The sequence below is a fragment of the Malaya genurostris genome, chromosome 2 (assembly GCF_030247185.1).
Source record: "Malaya genurostris strain Urasoe2022 chromosome 2, Malgen_1.1, whole genome shotgun sequence".
NCBI classification, from domain to species: Eukaryota; Metazoa; Arthropoda; class Insecta; order Diptera; family Culicidae; genus Malaya; species Malaya genurostris.
The window spans coordinates 126,171,468-126,195,985 of NC_080571.1; the positions used below are offsets into that span (position 1 = coordinate 126,171,468).

Sequence of the window (24,518 nt, forward strand, 5' to 3'; positions counted from 1 at the left end):
GACAAATCGTACTACAAAAATGGTATCGAAAAGTTGGAAGATCGCTATAATCGCTGTATCGCCTCTGATGGCAATTATGTTGAATAATAAAAACGAGTTTTGGCAAAAAAATGTGTGTTTCTATTAAACGATACGAACTTTTCAGCCGAATGTTACAAGAGGTTCTGTAGAACTAAGGATGATAGTAGCTGGGGTGGATATTTATTCACGCGCCCTGAAGAAGACTAAAAGTGAAAACATACAGAGTAAGATCGATCAAAATCAGCAGAACAGCAGAGAGTTATGGAAAATTTTCATACAATTGATCAAGCCTACACATAGTTCATCGAAAACCATAACTTTTAAAGGTATAGAAGAGCATATCAGAAATTTAAGCAGTTATTTCATAAATAGTGTTCAACAGATAAATCACAGTATTGAATTGGTAGGTGAACTTGTTGAAATAATACAGCCGATGAACTTTAAGCAACTGAAACCAAATGTCGCGAAAACTAAATATATGATTATTTCTTGCTGATCATGACGCCAATGTTTTGGACAATTGGTTTCTCGTCAAAATATCTATTATTCGTTAACGACCAACGTTATACCTTCATCTTCAGGGCAAAACGACTACAAATATTTGTAGTCAAGTATGGTGTAACATTTGAAACAGTTGATTGAAAACGGCTACTCTACAACAAGTGCTTCCCACGCACCGATGTGCGTGTTAACTCCCCTTGAATGACTCCTGCACACGGGCCTGATGTATTTCACACATAAAATCAGTTTTGTAATCAGATCTCTAGTTGTTTTGTAAAATTTGATTTTTGCCTTTCTCATATAGAAAGGCTATTATATCACTGTGGAAAACCGATTTTTTAACCGAATCCTGGAAGGACAAATGTCACATACTTTTCGACTTAGCTCGACGAACTGAACAAATGTGTGTGTGTGTGAGAGAGAGAGAGAGAGAAAGTGTGTGTGTGTGTGTGAGAGAGAGTGTGTGTGAGTGTGTTTTTGTGTGTCTGTTTGTGTGTGTATGTATGTGTGTAGATTCAAAGAAAGGTCTTTGGGTCCCATGGATTGCTGATTAATTTTACCCGGGAATAATGGGGTAAAATGTGCAATAAAAATAAAGAAAAAGTGCACTCGATTTTCTCAGAGACCGCTCGAACGAATTTCTTCAATTTAGATTCAATTAAATTTTAATTTTGTCCTACTTCCGGTGCGAGAGTTACGGAGTAAAATGTGCAAATTGAACTAAAAAAGTGTACTCGATTTTCTCAGAGAACGCTAATCCAATTTTCACAAACTTGGGTTCAAATGAAAGGTCTTACAACCTCATATAACACTACCAAATTTCATCTGGGTACCGCTTTCGTTCTCGGAATTACAGAATTACGTTAAGCAAGTTGCTGATCAAGCGAAACGATTTCAGCTATGCCCGTTCCCAGCTCCCGGTTCCGGAAGTACCGGAAATAGTAGCCGAAATGTATGCCGAAACAAACTTTTTTGTTCCTATTCAATATTAAAAGAAATTTTTTTTATGAATCCTCTAGTAATATTAATAAAAAGATGAATTATATGAGAAATGCAATATAGCACCACTAGGTTGATTAAAACACGTTTTATCTTTCTTACGTATTGTTTTTTTTATTTATTATCGTAAAATGTAACAAGTTATTTTATTTGGTATGATGATGATGGATTTTTATTTTGTTTGAGAGTTAAAAAAAATGAGTAGTCTACAAACATTTGAGCTTCGCGCGTGAAACCGTTAGATACTATTTGGAAAGTGAACATGACTGATCTCTCGTTCCAGTTTTCTTATTATCGAAGAGCTTTAGTAAGTGTCAAGTTTGACTCCTGACCTTGATCGAAAAGTTTGATTAGTAATTTGTTGAATAGATTTAGGAAACTTATTGTGATAGAAAGTTGTTCATGGAATCGGGCTTGGCTCTGCTTATCCGCAGTCTGGTTACTCCATCGTAGCCGATGTTTTCTAGCGATGAACTGATCCGGCGGAAAGGGCCAAATGAATTACTATCTGATACTGGTAAAGACATCGGGTTCAATTTACCATGAGGGTCAAGGATCTTCTCGGGTTGGAAATTTTCTTGATTAACCCTGGATATTAATTCATAAATATTTAAATGTTATTTTTTGTCAGTCGTCCTTTTGAAGATTTGTGCTTTGTTTGGGTCTGTGCACGAAATTTCATGCACATCGAAGCTCAAACTTTCTGCGAGTCCATGTTCAAGTTCATCTCTAGCTCCGTACACGAACGAAAACAGTACGTGCACATGCATCGTGTACGTATATCGGGCACATGATGGTTAGGTCAGACCTTGTCAGCTAAGAGCAACAACAGTCTTCAGTTCAGCTACGCAATCGCATGGCATCACATTTCATGTCAATTGTATGAGTACGTACTATTTTGGCACGCACGGACTTGGCATTTCTCTCGCCTACTTGTATGTACGAGTATGTCGCTTACGATTTTTTCGTATAATGTGAGAGCTATATCTTGATAATATGATGTCTTTGGCACGGTTGAACCAGTGCCCGCTTGTGAGACATTCTGGCAGCTGGTAGAATTCTCTCTGCGGACGTGTGTTGCAAATGCGCATTTGGTAGTGCAACAGTTATGTTGTTGCCCTTCATATATATATATATATATATATATATATATATATATATATATATATATATATATATATATATATATATATATATATATATATATATATATATATATATATATATATATATATATATATATATATATATATATATATATATATATATATTTCTTATAGAAAAAACATTAAACCAAAGGTCGGCGAACGACCGTAACTAGGTTAAAGCCGGGTATAAATGAACGATATAAATAAAATAAATAAAACTAAAAGCATTAAACATTTTGAACCAATTGAAAACGGTTCTGCCTGTATCGTATGGGAAGAATCTGACAGAAACAAAACCTTTAATAACTGCTAGGCAAAATTCTCTGCCGGTAACGGAGTATAATGGGGGCTTAACAAAACTGAGGATGTCAGTGTTGCCGTTTATTTACATTCATTTGACACAGGAAGAAATCCAACAGCAGTGTTTCGAATTTTGTTTAAGTTCAGTAACGGTACCGTGTTCTTTGAATTTTTAGATCTTGAACTGGAACGATCTAAAGTATGATTAAAGCGATACATCATCCAATAAATCGTTCATCACGAAACCTTCAGAGAATTAATATTGCACGATTTGGAAGATACTGAGAGGTTTTACTGGAATCATTATTTTAGTGATCATTGAAACCTTCGAACATAACAAGTGCGAAGCTCTGAGTTTATTGAGAAAATGAAAACAAAATATATTCAAACGGCAGTAAGTGAAGTAAATGTTGATTTCATTTTTCATTTTCTCACTTGAAAACTAATTTGTATATATTGCTGATATACTTGCCTATCGCTAGTAGCCGTTTGGAAATTGTTTGTTTTAAACTTCGAAGTGTTTGAGCATGATCAGCATGATCTTGTTTGAACACAAACAACAGAATGCAACCAACCGAAAAAAGATAAAAATCAATTAGGAGCACACCGGGTTTAACATAAGTTTTTAGGATATAATTTCTGTATAATTTATATGTAATGTTTTTTTTAATTTATTTATTATATTCAGAGCCTTCCGCACTCTCCGAAATTATTGAATATTTTGTAATAAATCAATCCTAGCATACAATCAATTTACACTAAGGATCTATTTCTCACAAAGTTTGAAAGATAACCGATTTGAAGGCCAACAAAAGAAATATGCCTATGACTCCTGCATACTCAACACCCAACATAAATATTTCGTCTAACTCCGGTGATGAGGAGGGAGTTGTCTTTAGGCGTAAAAGTTCTGTTTTTTATTACGGGTAAGTCAGTTTTATTTAATAAATCTTTTTTCAAACGAAATCACTCAATTGAAATGTATTCGTATTATCAATTGGCTAATATTCGCTAATGTTTGAAAATAGAACAATGACTGCACGAGGCGATTGCAGTTCGACGCGTCTTGAATTTATTTCAAGTAAATATTTGATATCGCATTGACACTATGGATTTTGTATTTGCATTTGTTATTGTCGGTCGCTAATGAAGTGGTAATGAATTATTTTAACCAACTCAAGTATCACATGTTGCAGTTATTTATTGTGTCTTTAGTATGCATATGGATTTTCAAGTATTAATTTTCTTATAAGATAAAAGAAATATATCAGATGAACCTAATCGCAATGTTTATAATTTTATTGATTAATGGAAGTTCAAAAACGAAATAAAAAGCGTTCGGATAGTTCCGTTTTATTAACTTTGGAAATTCCGCACAGAAACTTGGCATACGAAACAAAGCTTTGCTTGACGTGTTAATGTATTGCTATAGATTGCTTATCTCTAAGCACATGTGCTCTATGTCATTCCATTTGTCTTGTTCATCATTTTTATATCACCTACTCAATCAATACTTCACTGTAAAGAAAAATGATCTTCTAATTGCAGTGTGGGAGAATTTTTTGTGATGAAATATGCCGTTTACTTTGAGTCCCTGCAATACCGATTATTTGTACCATTAATCTTTAACTAATCTTTATGTGTCATGTTCTGTTTTATCATTTCAGATCTCTAAAATCCTTAACGTCTTCTCCACTAACGATATCGTCAAACATAAGAAGCTCCAGCCCTTATCCACTAAAATCGGCCACAAAGAATGATGGCCCTGAAAAGCCCGAGAAAGAGAAAAAGAAAAAAGAGTTCAATAGCTCGCGACAGAAAAAATTCTCACGCCATTTCACTCAAGTGGAAGATGAAAAAGTTATAAATTGTAAGTATGAGTATATAAAATTAATCTAGAATAGAATAAAACCGGTTTTAGAAATTAACAGCGAAGTCATCGATGCCTTTATTTCACAAAAAGACTAAAGAGAGCATTTGTACTCTGTATCCCACGATAACTAAATAAAAAAATGATGAAGGAAATATCAGAAATGAAAAATCTGTGTTAATTAATTTCAATGTCATTTGATATTTCTCTAATGTTATGTATGTTCATTAGAAAAGTACGTAATATATTTACGGCTACTCCGATGTTCATTAGTTTTGATAGGAGGGGGAACATTGCGTGCTACTGATAAACCGCACTTATTGCCACTAATTTCAATACTTTCACTGAATGCAGAGAAGGACTTTCTTTAAATTCATAAATGCTGATCTATAGCATGTAATATAGGAAACAAAATTTCTTCAACTATAATTGTTGTTTTAGTGTAGAGTAAATTGGAGAATTTTAATCGAAATACAAAATGGCTTACAAGGCAGATGGTGAATTTTAAATGGTAAGTAAAGTAATGCACGTTCACATCTTCTTCTTCGTTCTTTGTTTGATTGCAAAAGGTTACAATGACCATACATCCAGCGGTTTCGTTTATAGTCACATGGACTTTACTGTACGAAAAAACTTTCTTCCCTTTTCCCGAATTATTCGAATTTCTAACGCATTATCCGCAAATCAACGGTCTTACACGTTGAGAGCTCCACCGGAAGTGACGTGCACATCAAATAACTAGATAAATGACTTTGCAAGTCATTTGGCTTTGGTGTCTGAGTTTATCGAAAATAGTTAAAAAATTCCTGAAACAATGCCATTTCAAATATAATATATAAAACATAATGTTGAGCAGAGGAATAAGCTGACAAATATTTGAACCATGACAAATGTTGTTGTTACTCTGAAAATAATTTGCACGCTAGCATCATGTGCAAAGCATTTGAGCTATCACCAAATACAAATAAAAACTCGTTAAAGTACATTGTCACTCTGACAGTGTATCATGACAGTGTACCGCACGATGCAAAATGTGTCCTTGAAAATTTGTCGAAGTACTCCGTATTATAATTTGTATTTGCTATCACTACTTGTAGAACACATGAAATTCATGGAAATATACACTTAACTTATAAAATGAATGTAAAAACTGTCGATATTTAGTGGAAATCATGTTACCTACATTCATCTGAAATGCACATCAAACCGATAAGATATATTGTTACCTCTAGATTCTATATACGAACGAATGTCACATTGTTTTCCATACAGATTTCAGTTGAAACACAGTTGACCGAATCAAGTGCACATACATTTGTGCTGTACTCATTTCTACTAGAAAATGAAGTGTTTAACACATGTAGTTCGATTCAATAGCAAAACACATCACATCCAAAGGAAAAACACATCAAAGCTAAGCGAAAAATTATCTAATCTTGCATCTTAATGAATTTGTACATGAAATCTTAAAACAAATAGCTTTGGTTATGTATTGAAATGAACAAGCATATTTAATTGAAGTGCTGTTTACATATGAATCGATCGTGAAAATTTTTATCAGTGTAGGGTTTGTCAAATTCGAGAAAAGGTAGTTTTAAACATTTTATTAAAACTCATCTGAAACAGTCAGATTTTAAAATAAATTCTTAAACCTGTTTCTTTTCAGATTTTTCCTGTGCTCTAGTAAGTGACATTTTATTGCAAGGTCACCTTTACATTACGCAGAATTATTTTGCATTTTATTCCAATGTTTTCGGATACGTAACCAAAGTAACAGCAAATGATTTTAAAAACACTTGTTCATTGCTAAATATTTGTTGACCTTTCAGCTTCTAATACCTACTGTTTCCGTGGTCAAAATTTCTAAAGAGAAGACAGCAAAAATGTTTCCAAATGCGGTTGGTGTGCAGACCTGTGACGATCGACATGTGTTTGGAAGTTTTATGAGCCGCGAAGCTGCCTACCGGCTGATGTGCAGCGTGTGGCGTCCTGTCGCTCCACCGGAAATAGAAGAACCAATCGCACAGAAGGTGCCCGATGTCGAGGTGTCCGAAGGCTCGATAGAGGATGACAGTAGCTGCTCAATTAGTGGTAATGAAAGTTCTTCCCACATAAAAGATAAAAAGTCTGACGTAGTCGATTCGGGAGACTCTATAAATGATAAGCTCACAGTAATAGATGGCACTAAACGATCCTCAGACGGTGAGTATATATTTTGATAGTCATACTCAATTGCTGGAGGTTGATTATGTACAACTTTTTTTCAGTCACGAAAAGTATTAAATCAGTTCAAATAATAAAATCACCGGTTGCATTAATAGCATCTGCAGCAGTTCTGAAGACAGCGGGAAGTGTGATTAAAGAAACCTCCCGTATTAGTGATACCCCCTCTCAAAGTAGTACTAGTTGTAATGGCAACCATAGCATGCTAACGAGAATTAGGACTAGGCTACAGCAAATCTTTCCCTCCGATTTTGGTGTTATACACGTAGGAATAATTTTAGCAATAGTTCTAGCACTATTCTCCTGTTTTCTCATGTACAAAATACACTATCTGCAGTCTCGCATCTATAACTTAAGCAATTTTCGTTGGGTAAGTCAATGTAGGTCTGACACTTATATTCCATGTCAAAACCTTTTTATTTTTGTAGGGAGATGATGATAATATGGATGTGTATGCAGAAGTGTTGAAATGGCAAAAACAAATGCAGGATAAAAGCAAGCAAGAGGCTCATATAGTTCTTAACTCTAATTTAGAACAAATTGCAAAGGTATGTAAAACATGGATTATTATTCATCAAATTACTCTATTTTTATTTGAAAATATGTGTACTGTAACAACTGTCCGTCAACCATGAAAAGATAACAACGAATGGCTGTTTTTGGTTTGGGTCTCCGAAGCACTGAGATTATTTGTGAATAGGTGAATAAATGCTATATAATCACTGTGAAAATTCAAGACTTGGCGCGAAGGGCCTAGTGTCATATATCATTCGAATCGGTTTGAATCGTTGAGAATTTTCTTCGATTCTTGAAAGAATAACCGAAATATGTTTGTGTGGCCGTTTACTGATGATGGCTACCGACTGGAGTAATTTGGAGACCATTTTTTAACGTATTTTGTTTCGCCGCTTTATGCGACGGTATATCATTTTTAATACACTTTACCCTATAATTCCGGAATCGGAAGTCGGGTCCGAATGAAGTTCATAAATTCCGTATGGGACCACAAGACCGTTCATTTGAACCTAAGTCTGTGGAAATCGGTCAAATCATCGCCGAAGTAAGTTAGTCCAATTGGTAAAATATGGCCACTATTTCCGGTGCTTCTGGAATCGGATAGTCTGAATTTGTTACGCCGTCTACTGTTAATGACTTCCTGTTTTACCCCTAGTGTTGTAATTATGCCTTTTTTATGACTACTATTCTCAACAATATACAGGGTCCGCCATTTAACTTTTTTTTAACGAGCGGTTATTTCGACATTGGTAACTTGGTAACTCTAATGTCACTTCTGATTTGACAGAAACTTACTTTTATCCTTCCGCTGAACGAAATGGTTGTGTATACGCTTGAGGACCGCGTGAAAATAGTGCAGTTTTACTTTGAAAATCAGCTTGAAGATCTTCTCGGATGAGGCACATTTTCATCTCGGCGGGTATGTTAATAAGCAAAATTGTCGCATCTGGAGGACGAAATCCCCGCACGTTATCATGGAGAAGCCGATGCATCCTCAGAGAGTGACGGTTTGGTGCGGATTTTGGTCTGGCGGACTCATTGGGCCATTTTTCTTCGAAAATGAGGCAGGAGCCGCCGCCACGGTCAATGGCGAGCGCTACCGGGCCATGATTAGCGATTGGTTCTTCCCGTTACTTGAAGAGGAAGACTTGGACACCATTTGGTTCCAACAAGACGGCGCTCCGTGCCACACAGCCAACGCTACGATCGATCTTATGCGCACAGTCTTCGAAGATCGAATTATAAGTCGAAATTCGCCGTTAGACTATTATCTTTGGGATGCTGTCAAAGATAAGTGTTATGTGGACAAGCCAGAGACAATTCAAGCCTTGAAGGACAACATTCGTGCAGCCATAGCTGAAAAAAAGCTGCATACTATCGAAAATGTACTAAAAAACTGGACCGACTGACCAGCCGAGGCAGCCATTTGAATGAAATTACATTCCACAATTAACCGAAACGATAAAATAAATTTTGAAATCGGATGAACCGTTTGTGTTTTATTGCATGTTTTAAAAAAATACATGGCGGACCCTGTATTGTGGTATTCTTTAAAAAACTGCTTCCTGTAGTTTCGGATTACCGTTTATTTGTGAAAATAGTTCTGTTTTGTAGTCTTTGGCCACAATTTCAAGGGACCAGGTATATCCAAAGTCAGTTTATATGACCAGCAACTAATATGACCTACAAATTTTGGGCCCAAGTTAGAAGTTTGTTTCTTTTTTGCACCGACGGATTGAAATTTCAAACACCCTGTAATTCCGGAACCGGAAGTAAGATCCAGATCAAATTTTGCAATTCTATAAAGGATCGTAAGCCCTTTCATTTGATTCAAAGGACTTTCTAGGGGACCCGGAAATTCGAAGATTTGAAATGTTTTTCATTGCTCATAATCAAATCATACCTTGGGACCTTTTTTTGTTCGTTCAATCATCCAGAGAATATATTGCAATTCTACCATGATCAAAAAGTTTCCGGAATTAACACCGTGTGGCGCTTTCAGTCACCCGATTAGATTTTTTTAGATTGCCTCATCTGTCATTAATATTCTATCAATGTCATCAAAATCAGTATGATATCTGGACATTTGTAAAAGTTACGCTGAATTGAGTACATCTGCGATTGTGCGTGTCCTAGATTCTGTACAATTTTCGAAATGGAATCGAATTTGCAACAACGAGTTTGCATGAAATTTTGCGTTAAAAACGGTTTCAATTGTGTGACGACATTGCATATGTTAGAAAAGTGTTTCGGTAACGATACTCTGAAGCAAACAGTCGTTTATAAGTAGCACGAACGTTTCAGAAGTGGCCGTGAAACTGTGAATGATGATAAGAGAGTTTTCAGTCGAAAAAGAAGACGATGTTCATAGTTTTCATTCTACAAGGCCAGATCGTCAACAAGAAGTATTGTTTTAGCGTTATGAAACGTTTGCGTAAAGCAATTCACCGAAAAGGCCAGATTTGTGGGCAAACAACTCGTGGATCTTGCACCACGATAACGCATCGTCACACAATGTCATCGTTATCCGTGAGTATTATGCTAAAAACGAATCGAATACCATTTAGCAACTACCGAATTCATCTGATTTTCCTCTCTGCGACCTTTTCCTATTCAGTCGACTCAATAAACTGCTTCGTGGAACGCGTTTCAGAACCCGAGATGAGATTTTGGCTGTTGGTCATACCGAAAACTGAATATAAAAAATGTTTCGAGGATTGGATCAAGCGCTGGCATAAGTGTGTTGCAGTCGACGGGGAGTACTTTGAAATGGACAGTATCGATTGTAATGAATAATCTTGTCTTTTTAATTTCCTGAATAAATTTCGAGACCTTTTTGATCAAGGTAGTATTTACAGTAATAGGACCCAATGAAGCATCAATGATATGATACATACACACATATGTACCTACTTTATAAACATATTTATTGCATAGATTTATACATTCACTATTTATATAACTTTTCATCAACAGTTTAATATTGTTTCATTTTGGTTTTTAGGTTCGTAAAAGTTTAGAAACTTTGTCAATTCTTTTACACGATTCCACGAAGCGATACGGTGTCGCGGCAGGTGACTCAGAATCTAACAGCACGCCACTGGCAACAGACAGTTCAGTTCTAGAAACTACATCTGAATACGGAACGTAGCGAGTATCCAGTTTCGGTAAGCTTTTGGTTTTGGTAGACATTAGCCTTCCTTGTTGTATTTATAACTTATTGTCGTGATATTCGTGATAGATTATTTTAAGTATTTATTAGTGAAGATGCATTTAAACAGAGCATTATAATACAACATACAACCAAGAAACATACGCTGGCTCGGTATATAATAACGACAGGAAAAAGTTAACAGGCATGTAAAAGACAGACGATAGATAAAATATCATGCAAAGGGTAGTTAGTTATTATTTCTTTTGGAATCTACTCTTTTGTTGAACAAATTTTGGTAATTTGTTCTGTTTCACCGAACATAATCATGATTTTCCTGTACGATACTCTGAAGTAACAAAAGGAATATAATAAAACAAACTAGTCATAAGTAAACAGTATGACCTAAGTGAAGAGTCTGTTGTAGAGTATAGGATATTGGCTTGATGTTTTCGATAGTTACATGTTATTATCAATGAAATGGTAACATACTTCAATCGATTAAGTGTAACCTGCTTGAACCTGGTATCAAAAGCTTCATGAAAGCTATATTAAATGCAGTAAATGATGCGACTTGTCCCATATTTCCGAGTACCGTACACCAAGGTTAGAAAATATTGGTAGGATCGATTATCCGCTCTTATGTTGCGGTTTTGAAAATCACAAAATGCGACTCTAAGTGCTCAAAACATCGTTTCTGAAAAATGATTTTTCTGAATGTATTTATTATCGTATTGATTATGAAGAAAAAACAATTCTATGCGCGATGACGATGTTTTTCACTACTCTGTAGCACAGTTAATCGAATTTTGCAACAGTTGAATCTAATTTCGTTGCCAAAGGACGATAACATATCGCCTTAGGGTCGTTCATGCATGACGTAGTAAATATAGTTGGCTGAAGATTCTTGTTACAAAATGAAATAATACAAACGAGGCTGCTAGGTATAGAACTATAGAAAACGGACATTAAAATTCTTTCCAGTTAAATCAAAAACATTTATACATTGGATTCCGTAGAATAAACTGTTTTATTCTCTTTTTTTCCATCGCGGACTTCATGTGAATAGTATTTAATATAAAATGCAGAGTTGGACCTACTGATCAAAATTTTTATGCTATAAAATTGGAGATAAAAATGTATATTGTATAATTGTATGTAAATTGCTTACATGCACACAGCTGCATATGAAGCTCAGCCATAGCCGCAGCAAAAAATTGTCGGAACGATCGGATCGGCCTAGTGCGGATTGATCTTAAGCGTACATAATAATTACATGACTAATGCTATGATTTTTTTCGACATTATTACAAAAAAGAAAAAAGCTTTGGTATTACAATCCTTTTGTGGAATTTGACTTTCTGTTTCAACAGACTTCGCAGCCGATTCTTAGCGTACAGAAACATGCATATTCTCGAATATACGACAACTGGCTTATAAGACCGGTGTTCTATGTATTGAACCACCAATCCGAAATAAAGAAAAAAATGGAACTACTACGCAAAATGCCGTCATGACAAAATAAAAAGGCTACGTCATTAATGCACTACCCTACTAGGTCTGATCAGTCTATACATCAATCTCTGTAGGATTAACCAGAGTATACCCACCTAATAACTATTGTTTCGATACAGTTAATATTCGTGATCCAATCTAGGTTGAAACAATATAAGAGCATTTAATCATCAATGTGAAATTAGCAATTTTCCAAATCCGTATTAAATTGTTTGTTGCAAGATGGTTTTTCGAGAGTTTTTAAATTATCACAAGTTTCGAAATTTTTGGAAACTTATTTTTTCAAATTCTAATAGTATTCTTGATATTCATTTTTATGTAATTTAATGTAATTAGTAAGTTACCCAAACATTTCGTTGGCGAAAACCTTTTAAGAAAATCGCTGAGAAGGTTGGTTTAGAAACTGTGTAATCAGCATTACAATCTAACTAGTACGACTCATCAATATTAATATGTTTGAGAGGCTTTTTCACTGAAATGTGTTGATCTTGTTACGTTTATCTGTATCGTGAAGTTATGCAATAGAAAGTAATAAATTCCAGTTCGATGTCTTTTCTATTTTCATCCGAAATCCATGGCAAAGGAAATTATATTACCTACAAGTTACTCATTTGAAATTTTTATCAATATTCTCGTGGGTCAAAAAATATTATCAGATCGAGCAATATTGGTAAAAAGACAATATTTTTTCATAATTCGGATTGTCTGTTTTGAGTTAAATATGCACAATTTGGTTCTATACTTTATTGCCATTTAAAGCTTTATGCCTCTCTTATAGAAGTCTCGGTCTCTGTGAATAATCTCGTACTTGTTTTTCACAATCTTCGTATTTTTTTGTTTTGATTATAGAGGTTTTAATCATAATGTCATTCGCCTCTTCGGGCCAGAAAAACTTTCTAACTCTATGTACGGGGTTGGGAATCGAAGGCATCGGCTAACCAAATCACGCTATACCCGTCCCCAATCTTCGTATTATTCCCTTTTTATCAGGAAGGAAGTTTCGCTATGCAAGAATAAGATTTTAATCGCATGGTGGTCGGTTCGGACTATATGGAGGATGTTTCATTAACGAACCAAGCTACCGGAGTTTCTGACAAGTCACTATAAACGTGTGTGGCCTGGTATTGTCCTGGAGGAACATGGTACCTCTTCTGTTTGCCGATTCTGGACGTATTTTTGGACTGTTTTTGGTTCAGTGTATTTCGAGTGAATACAAGGTCAAATTGTCCGCTCTACAAATAATTGTCAATATACAGTGTTATACTACTCCGATTACACTAAAACTTATCCCGTTAAGTGAATAAACGCGCACCGGTGACATAGTGAATCCGTCCGTCGTGTATATATTGTGAGCATTTATCAGAAATCATTTATTCGTTCGTTAATACAAAGGCTGCTATTCGCACTCATCAAAGACGATAGCACTCACGATCACTCAACGAATCTCACGCATCTGACATCTGTCCAACGCATACCACTACAATGACAAAAATCAAAAGAGATGCCAACGTTTGTTTTGCTTCTTCTAGTTCGCGAGATGCCAAAATAGTTTGCCGGGTTTGCTCTAATAGTTTCGATGTAAAGTGCGCTAACTTGAACAGCTCTCTAGTTAAATCCATTCGGGATTGCCTGGGAGTCTACTACCAGTGCCGGATATAATCGCATTAAAACAAGTCAACTGATGCTACTATGCAGTTGATCCTCCAGTGTACTACCTCAGCTCTGAAGTTGATCGGCTCCTTGACAGATACGATGCAACTTTTCTGTCGCATGTACTCCAACACTTGTATCCGACCTAGCTGCATGAATCGCTCTGGATTACGAGACCAACCAGATAGCTCTATCAACGATGGTAATCGCTTTTTAGAACGGCTAGACGATCTTCACCTGGACCTCACTAATTATTTCGAATCGATACTCGATGACAACAAAAAGCGACCTCGTACTAGCAGCACCAGTAGACGATCCATATCTCAACCTGACAAAATTCCGCGATTCGAAGTTCCATCATGTACTCAACGCACTTCGAATTCTATAGTTCCACTCGTTTCAGACCCGAACAATAACGACCACTGTTGCAAACGCTTACACTGCTGTCATTCGCAGCCACCACTCGCTGTGCTCCTCCACCACCGCCAAATACTACAGTTTTACCACTAGCACCTACCACTACCAGTACCATCGTTTCAAACTTATCATTACCGACACTCTTGACCAGCAACCACATCAATACCGCTCCACCTCCTCCGTCACCCGTCAACACCACTACGACTATTAATACAAAAAATATTGTCATCTGCAACCAACCCAACACTGCCACCTGCAACAAACAATCCTGCCGGAACTATTGTTTATTCAACTTCACCACATATTACGCCTAATCCTGTCAACTTCTCGCAAACCGATTTAAGAACTTCGTCAACATTTCAGCCGTCAGCTACTCAATTTAACACTAACAGGCATGCCAATACCATTTCTATAATATCTAATGTGCCTTATGTAGGACCTAGTCAACTTAGGACTTTTAACTCGTTAAATGAAAATAATAGAATGAAAACTTAGAATACTCCTTTGTTAGTAGCATCCACAGCACAAGTGCTTCCAAATACTTGAGCAGTGTTTTCTCCGCAGAAACTTTGACGAATCAACAAATCCACATAGCAGCCAACAATGTTCCTCGCCATCCTTCGATTGTGTCTCATCCTATAATTATGACAGACATCGTCGAAAACGCTTGTCTTAAACTATCTTAAACATCTACTAACGCTGGCCCTGTTGGTATACCATCTTTCGTTCTGAAGAAATGCTCAAGAAGTCTCCTAATGCCATTGACTATAATGTTCAATGAATTTTTCCTGCTTCATGGAAGAACGTTTACATTTTCCCTGTAGTTAAGAAAGGTGACAAAACTATTATGTCAAACTATCGAGGAATTGCTGCCTTATGAGCTGTATCGAAACTATTTGAAATAATAATACTGGACTTCATCACTCTTCACTGCCCCAGCTATATATCTGATACACTACATGGTTTCATGCCTAAACGGTCTACGTCCATGTTGTATCAGCGTTCAGAATATTAAATTCTTTCTGTGTAACTGCGCTTTACTATGAACTATTTATCTAGATATTATGTAACATTCAATTAGTGTGTTTACGACAATGACTACCTGAAAATAAAAGATAAAAGTATGGTCTGAGAAAGAGCCGGTCTCTTCTTCGATTGGACTTCAAGCAAACAACATGTTTTATTTAACAACTACCGAAACACCCGAAAAGTTCTTCCAGATAATTATTGTTTCGGACATAATAAGTGGCGACGAGAAAAAGTGTTTTTTATTGCGCGTGTATGGTTGTAAGCTACGAGTAAAGATTTTCGACGTGTGAGGAATATTTATGAAACGGCCATACTCTGTGTGTCAGAAGAGGATATAGTGGCATGAGTTTTCTTTTTCAACGGCAGTGGCTGTGTATTATTTTTTAATTGGTAACGGAAAAGGTTCCAGCCAGAAAGTTAATAAATGTACGAATTATTGTTCGAATTGGAAGTGTTTCATTGCTTCGATCACTTTTATTGCGACGTCAGAAACACTAGTTTAATTTTTCTTTCCATTGGTAGCGGAAAAAGTTCCGATCAGGAAATTGGTGAGTGTTCAATAGTTGTTCGACAGAGGAAAGGAAGTACTCAACATTCAGTGACAAAGCCGAAGTGACGATTTTTTGTATGTAGAACGCCATTTTGTTCAGTAGCGTCTTTTTGTTAGTGTAGACAGTGGATTTCTTTTGATGAGTATTGCCGAGCCATTTCGGAATATGACAAAGCATTGCAGCTAACTGGCTAAGGACAATTCCAATTGAATATTGTTTGCTTGTTTGGATCTTTTAGAGGTTTTCAAGGCTTCGTTCAACGATTGTCACAAAGATTGGTGACATAAAAGTGAAGAGATATTCACCAACTCTTAAGGAAAGGAGTGTGGTGATGGTTCTTCGAACAACTAATAGATTGCCTAATATGTGGGGCCGACTGAACGGAGGGTGGATGCTTTCACCTTTGACACAGCAACTGTTTGTGACTGTACAAAACGCTAACGATGTTTCGGAGTTCATTGGGACAGCCATAACGGAAACAAATAGGAAGGTGTACTCACCGAAGCAAGAATCAAAATGGAAACAATTCATTTGATGGTACAGATATATAATTGTAATTGTGAATTCTTAGTTCAATGATTATAATGGTTAAATGTATTCAGATTGTGAATTTTGTAATATCTCCTTAAGGGGGAAGAGCTGTTGTATCAGCGTTCAGAATATTAAATTCTTTCAGTGTAACTGCGCTTTACTATGAACTATTTATCTAGATATTATGTAACATTCAATTAGTGTGTTTACGACAATGACTACCTGAAAATAAAAGATAAAAGTATGGTCTGAGAAAGAGCCGGTCTCTTCTTCGATTGGACTTCAAGCAAACAACATGTTTTATTTAACAACTACCGAAACACCCGAAAAGTTCTTCAAGATACATATTGTTTCGGACATAATAGTCCACAAATCTAGTGTCGTACACATCATACATCATATAATCTATGCAAGCGCATAATCAAGTCAAGTGCCATTTACACTGATTTCTCTGCTGCTTTTGACAAAATTAATCACCAGATTGTAGTTGCAAAAATCGAAAGGCTTGGGTTCAGCGGTTTCTTCCTCAAATGGCTTGAATCATATCTGACAGGTCGAAAAATGACTGTGAAAATAGGAGACAACGTTACTTCACCATTCGTTGCGAGTTCCGGAGTTCCACAAGGAAGCCATCTGGGACCGTTCATATTCTTATCGTACCTCAACGACTTGAATTTTTCATTGGAATGCATGAAGCTATCATTTGCGATGATTCCAAATTGTTCCATCTCATCAAGGATTCTGAAGGTCCCTTTTTCTTATAAACTCAGTTAGATATATTCTATAAGGGCATGTTCAGGAATGTTCTAGTTCTAAATGAAGAATTCATGTCAGTTTAAAAATTTAAATCTAGAAATTATAACAAAATAAACGTTTTATCTGTGTTTCAAATATAGAAAAATAGAACGGCAGCGTATACCAGTTTTAAATTTGACAGTAGAATTGTTCGAATAAATAAAACTAAAACGACTGGCTGGGGATATGTTTGTTTCAGTTTCAGTTATAGACCACCCATATGAATCATGCAGCTGCTGAATTTTCTCTAAGGGCATATTCAGGAGTGTTCTATTTCTAGATGCATAATTTAAATAAGTTTTAAAATTTAAATATAGAAATTATAACAAAATAATCTGGCAGCCCCAGCAGCGTTTTATCTGTGTTTCAAATATAGAAAAAATAGAACGGCATTGTATACCAGTTTTAAATTTGACAGTAGAACTGGTCGAATTATTAAAACTAAAACGGATTGCTGGAGATACGTTTGTTTCAGTTTCATTTACATCATAGACCACCCATATGAATCTTGCAGCTGCTGAATTTGCTCTAACTGGTGTAACGTTAACAGGATGGTACTAAATGCCTCAAAATGTTCCGTCACCTCTTTCTATCGCAAACGAAACACGATCACGTATGACCACTCGACAGCGGTCTTGGAACAGGTTTCATCAATCAAGAATTTAGGAGTGTTATTAGATTCTAAGCTCAATTTCAAAGATAATATTGAGTATACTATATCTAAAGCTTCTAAGATTCTAGGACTTATGTTCCGCATTTCAAAAACCTTTAACAACATGTTTTGCCAGAAATAGCTTCATTGCGCTTTAGTCCGCTCTATTCTTGAGTACGCTGTCGTTGTTTGGGCACCATATTATCAAACCGATAAGCTTCGCCAAACAGCTTCTATTCGTCCGTTTTGCTTTCCGTCGTTTGCCTTGGAGAGAAGCTTTGATCGAATCTCGAACTGATTGCGTGGATCTTCTTCAGCAGCTAAACTTTAATATCCATCGTCGTAGCTTGCGGTTAAACTCTTTCTTCAGAATCCCTCACTGTAAAAACTTATTTTCAAGATTTTTCGCCAGCCAGCTTTTCTTATTAATTGAGGGTTAAATTATGGATATTTAGAGAAGATAGTATGATTAGTTTACTATAACGTGTAATATGTATCATTTGGATAAATTTAATCTGTTGGTACAAAAGATGAGAAGGTTTTATGTCTGATGGAGAAGGAGATATAGAATCTCAACTCCACTGGGCTTTTGACTTGCTCCTAAATAAATGAATAAATAAATAAATAAAAAGGTATCAGACACAATCGAACACTTTCTGAACCGCAAAATTTTGAGTACTTTCTACCTAACTTCGGGGTTCCGTTCAATAACCTAATTTTTGGTAAAGGTGTTCTAAGTACTTTCCATGAGGTAATTGCAAAAATATACTGAAAAGTGAATTATATCTACTCACTCATAGTATAGTAAGCTATATTTACTCAACGGTTGAGTATTATCAATTAACTCAATTTCTGGCTGAATATTACATACTTTTAGCTTATTGAACAAAATTCTGTCTATTGGGTAATTTGGCTCCTTGTGTTTTAACAATAATGGAGAGAGCGAATGAAAGAAAAGATTCCAAACAACTTAAACCTCCGTCTGGCAGATATTTTTATACCTTCGGTCTGACTCATGGGTCTGGCCAGACCCCTATTCATTTACGTGTATTTTTACGCATTTCGGTGTAAATTAGAAGGTTCATTTCTATACAAACCAGGTATATTTCGCGTCTTACATTTCTTACTTGTCATGCCATATGATTTTCTGAAACCTTGTAAAAGTAAAGATATTACACGGAAAAATAGTAATAATAAAACCAATAATGTTTTTGAGCGTTTTTAAAATCTTATTTTATAGAAACGTATATTGAATTAACAAAAATAGATTTTTCATGAAATATAATCTGAACATTTTTGTGAGTTTGTCGTTGTAGTAATTATGCCAACAAAACATATGTATTGAACCTTTGAATGCTAGGCTCGCTTGGAAGATGATCATTGATCAAGTTGGAATGGCGGACACAGCTCTGGAAATATAATGGTATCTTGATTGAAACAACCACAATCGGATTTGTATCTACGATATCTATGATAGCACATTAGTTGTTACAAACAATAGGGATTTTTCTGCGTATAGTAGAAAGTCTTTCAATTCCGCGAGGAATGTACAAGAAGGACAACTCAAACGAAAGCTTTGAATTGATGATTATATTTTCAACATAGGTCCGGAGAACTGTGTGTATATGAGATAAATATGCATTTAGTTTTCTCAGCGATAATAGGGCCTAAGTTGGAGCGATTCTCACTAACTTGGAATCAATCGGTTTGAGGCAAAAATTCTTTCGGAATCGGTTGTTGCACTGGAATCCACATTGATTCGGAATTCAAACTTAATTTCATACTGAATTTCACATTCATGAAGGAAGATTTTTCGTACATTCGTGTTTCTCGAATATATAGACAACACTCACTCGAATGCCCTCTTTTACCTCACACCGATTTTGTGCGGTATCGAGTTGTGTGGGAAATGTAGAATACGTTTACACCCATTTTCAATGGAATAATCGCTGATTCAGCGTGATAAGTTCACTGGTTGAAATCTAACAAGGTATTATCTCTTGATTTGACATTATCTATAATAGCATTTTTCTATCTCTGAAATTGTTAATACACATGAAGCTGACTTGCGTAAATAAACCGATTAGTACTCAATGTTACTGGCAGACGCCATAAGTATATATCATGTCGTTTACAGAAAATGTTAGAGTCGTGTACTATGTGTCTTGTAAGTATGATAGTAAATTATTTTTGGTATTCAGGAGCATAGCTACTTTTCAGGAGCATAGCATAGTTTTGATTTTGATTATGTTAAGCTCCAGAACACTTCAAATTAATATTTGATTGTTTCAAGTGTTTTCACTAATTTTCAAATTGTTAAGAGACAATTTACAATCTTAGGAAAACGGCTATTGTTTCAAAACATAAAAGCAGTTTTCTTAGCTGTCGTTGAGAGCAAATTCAAAAAAGAAACATCAGTTTGTTTGGGATATTTTTCTGAATAAACTAATCTTTTTCTTAAAGATTATTCATCAAGAAAAGCGCGTTGGGTTTTTGCAACAGTGGATGTTTTTCCTAAGATTGTAAGTAGAACCTTGAACTTGAACAGTCGCTCTAAGTATTCATTTTAATATGTATGTTCGAAGCGTAATGGAAGGCACTCTCATCCAATTTTTAAAGTTTTGTACAAACTAAATGGGAGCTCTAGAAGGTCTAGAAATTATACGTTATCGGAAACACTGTGTCCTAATTATGTGCATTTGGAATCGAACCTTAAAAATTTAAAATTAGGTTTTGCACGATGATGACACAAATGAACTGCCGATGAATCAAGTTCATCTTTGACAGTTGCCGTGTACTTGTTTTGTTTTGCGACTGCAAGTTAAAAATTGAAACAATGACGAAAAAGAGCCTGTTAAAAACGTATTCCACAGTGAAAATAACTAAAAAGATTGCCGTGTATGTGTTTCCAGCATCAAGGAGCGATATATGTATGAATCTATTGAGTGTGGGGCGACTTGCAATTTTTACATTCGAACGATGAACTTCTGATGAACTTTTAAACTGTAAACAAGTACACGTCGACTGTCAAAAAAAGTTCATTCTGTTCATTTTTGTGAGGTTATGTCATGTTCATGCAAAACCAAATTGATATTAGGTCACTGCTAACCTCAATCGGATGAACACATTTTGACAGTTCAGCGGTACTGTTTGTAAACAGACTTTTTTTTGTGTGCAACCGTTCACGGTCCATGTCGCCTAAATAGAGTTTAAAAACATTTGTTAACGATTCGATACGGTTCGTTGCAAAGATTCATTAAATAAAAGTGGCTAGTTGTGAAGTGTAAAGATGATTTTTTGAGATATGTTCCTCGATTTTGTTTAAGCTTGTTTGTAAACAGTACCGCTGAACTGTCAAGGAAGATTTTTTGTTCATTTGTGACGTCAGTTGAAAAATCTAATGTTCAGTTCAGCGATGTCAGGTCATTTTTCCAAAAATCTGTATTCGGCGCAAAAATCTATCTGTACCATATCGGTATCAGAATCCCGTTGCATAAGTACCAGGAAAATGTCAGGTCTCACACCAACCTTTTCTCATGTGTATCCAAGCTAAAAACGAAAATCGGTATTTATCTGGACGATCCGTGAATTATCGGTATTTTGGGAGTACAAATCTGTATTGCGGTATAGAGGTCAAATATCTGTATAAATACCGAGAAATTGGTATACCTGGCAACGTTGGGTCAGTTCCCAACCTCACAGTTCGAATTTTTTTGTAATTCGAGAGGCCACAAAATAAAAACAAACCTTTAATCCAAATAATAACAACCTGTTTCAATCCATCTAGTGGCATAATGACCTGTTTTATCACTACCGTGAATATGGAGCATCGATGCAATTTTCTTTTTTTAACACTATTTCTGATATTCCCGGAACTGGAGCCCAGAACGGACATAGCCGAAGTAAGCTATCTTCTAACAAGACTCACGTTTGAAAATGTTTTAATGATTTTGAAGTTATTTTTAACATCTTTAAATGGTTCATACTGGAAGCCAGATCTGGATAAAATCCTATAACTGCTCATATGAAGTAAACAACTTTTGAAATGCTGAGGTCTTCGATTTGAGTTCGATATACGATCACTAAATTCAGTCGTAAATCATTCGAACTGAGTGCCTTCAAAGTAGCTGGAGGTTGGAATCAAAATAAATTCGTTTACCACTCATAATCACTTAGAACACTGCTTGGTACACAGCTTCCACAAGTGAATGCGACTCCTCTAATCTAATTTCACGATAGTAGACACCAACACCTTCACGACCATCCAACAGAAGTCTGTATGACGACGTCGTTTCAGTATTTCGATAGCATACTATTGAAAAAATGGTTGGAATCGACCTATGTTTTCATCCACCAATCCCTGTTGTACAAAATGACGTCAACTTCTTGTTCGGCATAGGAGGCTTTGCGTCATGCATAAAAAACACCTCATCGTTATGCGTAGTATGAAGAGAAATCTATAAATATAGGCTGCACAATATTTCTTTGCCTAGTTGATGTTTGACTGTGAATGAAACAAGTAGCTCGTCCAGTGAGCTGATGACTGGATTGTATATGCGTTCACTTGCTGGATTGTCGCTTTTGCATTATGTGTTGGTGAAATTTCCTGTTGTCTGTGCAACACCGTGTTCGCTTGAGTATCTAGCTATTGAAGAACCCGATCAGCGTGGTTACCGATTCTTTTGAAATATCCCATGTATTTAGTAAATTTTTGGTCAATTTTGCTATTAAAAATGCCTTACACTTCGCTTCCCGAGGCTGGGTGTCCATTTAAAACATGCAAAACCAATCGCGTAACCTTTTTCTGTCATAATTTTGAACGCTTAGAACTTAGATTAATATAATTCAACAAACAATCGATTCGAAAACATTTAACTTAAACCTACGAGATAACGTCATTTGAATATTTCTATTGCATACCATTGAAAAATTGATTTGAATTGAGTATTTTATTTTGGTTCTCTGGTAACTATCAGGCTAATTTAGAATTATCGGCGATAGATTTTTCGGATCTAATTTGCAGCGCTTGTTCCTCGATGATTTGTCAATGGATTTTCCTAATTTAAATGATTCCAAAGCTTCAATATTGTAAGCTTAAAAATGTTTTAATTTGTCAACGGATCGGTTTGCATACTTAAATCTCCATTCCCATACGAACAAAACGTGGCAATGTGACTGAACAAGTTGTTGTCCCACCAGGAATTAAACGCTTCAAAAGATTCAAAATTAAATTCTGAAACTTATCTAGAAGCAGTCTCCTCGGTTTAGTAGTATAAATGAGTTCCACAGGCTCATATATACAGTACAATTAGATGCAATATCATATAGTATCAAAGATAAACTCAAGGTAAGTTTACCTACGATTTTACATGTATAGTTTTAATAGGAACCCTCGTAAAATTTGGTTAACCGCCAGTTTCAGTTCAATTATTATTTGCTTCAAAACAATAAGCGTCTGATGGCTACACGCGTTGTAACTATGACAATGTTCATTCATGTGTTAATAACATCAAGTTACAATATAAACAAAATTTCGGAATTTTGTTGCGTATCCATTCCGTATATTCCTAATATGCCAAAGCGAAAATCAATGTAAGTAACTAAATATTTTATGCGGACTGTTTCACATGTTTTCTTCCTCGTATTGTTGCCATATTATTTACCGACACTTTCCGAAGATTATCGACGATTTTGAAGGATTAATAAAATTACACCATTACTGAGATTACTGGTACAACATTCTCATGGATCGAATAACTGTTTATAAAATTAATAAGTTCACCCAGTGAACGACCATTATTAGGTTAAAACTGGGGGTAAATAAACGACATAATACAAATCAAATTAATTAGTTTGTACGTTTCTCGAAAATTATCATCATAAAATAAAATAGTTTCATTTGTTCAGTTTTAAATCTTTAGGTTGTTTGTATCTACAATTGAGATTTCAAGTAACTTTGAAGTGTAGTGAAGTTTAGTGTATCATCATCATTATCATCTTTATTTTTGTATTTATTACGAAGACCCTAGAAACGTTTTATTTTTAATGTTATTGTGCTCGGTCGTGTCTTGAATACAACCCTCTAATTTTTTTCAAATGAAGGCAGTCTATTGTCTTAAAGTAATATTCAGTAACAATTCGTCAATAAGTGCTATCAAAAAAAAACTTTTTCAGAACTCTTTGCGTCTCGACCTCGACATCGCGATGAATATTGAGTGAGGCGGCAAGGCCATTCAGCCGGTCTTCAGACATTGTCTACCTGCGGTAAGTTCTAAGGCGACGCAATGTTGAAAAAGACCGTTCATTTGCCGCCGTTGTTTCGCCGTTTTCGGACCAGTCGGATAAGATTCAAGAACCATTTTCACTGGGCTGTCGTCCGACATCCTTATGACATGCCCAGCCCATCGTAGACGTTCGATTTTAGTTGTCCGTACGATAAGTGGTTCTCCTAGCAGCTGTTGCAATTCGTGATTCATACGCCGTCTCCACGTTCCGTCTTTCATCTGCACTCCGCCATAGATGGTCCTCAGTACCTTTCTTTCGAAAACACTGAGGGCGCGTTGGTCCTCTGCCAACATAGTCGAGGTCTCGTGGCCATAGAGAACAACCGGTCTAATGAGCATTTTGTAGATGGTCAATCTCGTGCGGT

The 24,518-nt window shown here is 35.9% G+C and overlaps 1 protein-coding gene across 3 annotated transcripts in view; it reads left to right on the plus strand.

The window, feature by feature from the left end:
* LOC131428685 (GRAM domain-containing protein 2B-like) overlaps window positions 1-12,785 on the plus strand; it is a 62,855-nt gene extending 50,070 nt beyond the window's left edge. For all 3 annotated transcript variants that reach the window (XM_058592730.1, XM_058592733.1, XM_058592732.1), the window contains 6 exons: window positions 4,637-4,839; window positions 6,506-6,609; window positions 6,669-7,041; window positions 7,107-7,432; window positions 7,491-7,610; window positions 10,583-12,785. In XM_058592730.1, coding sequence (XP_058448713.1) covers window positions 4,637-4,839; window positions 6,506-6,609; window positions 6,669-7,041; window positions 7,107-7,432; window positions 7,491-7,610; window positions 10,583-10,729 — 1,273 coding nt within the window. In that variant the 3' untranslated portion in view covers window positions 10,730-12,785. The remainder of the gene's footprint in view (window positions 1-4,636; window positions 4,840-6,505; window positions 6,610-6,668; window positions 7,042-7,106; window positions 7,433-7,490; window positions 7,611-10,582) is intronic.
* Window positions 12,786-24,518: the final 11,733 nt, after the last annotated feature.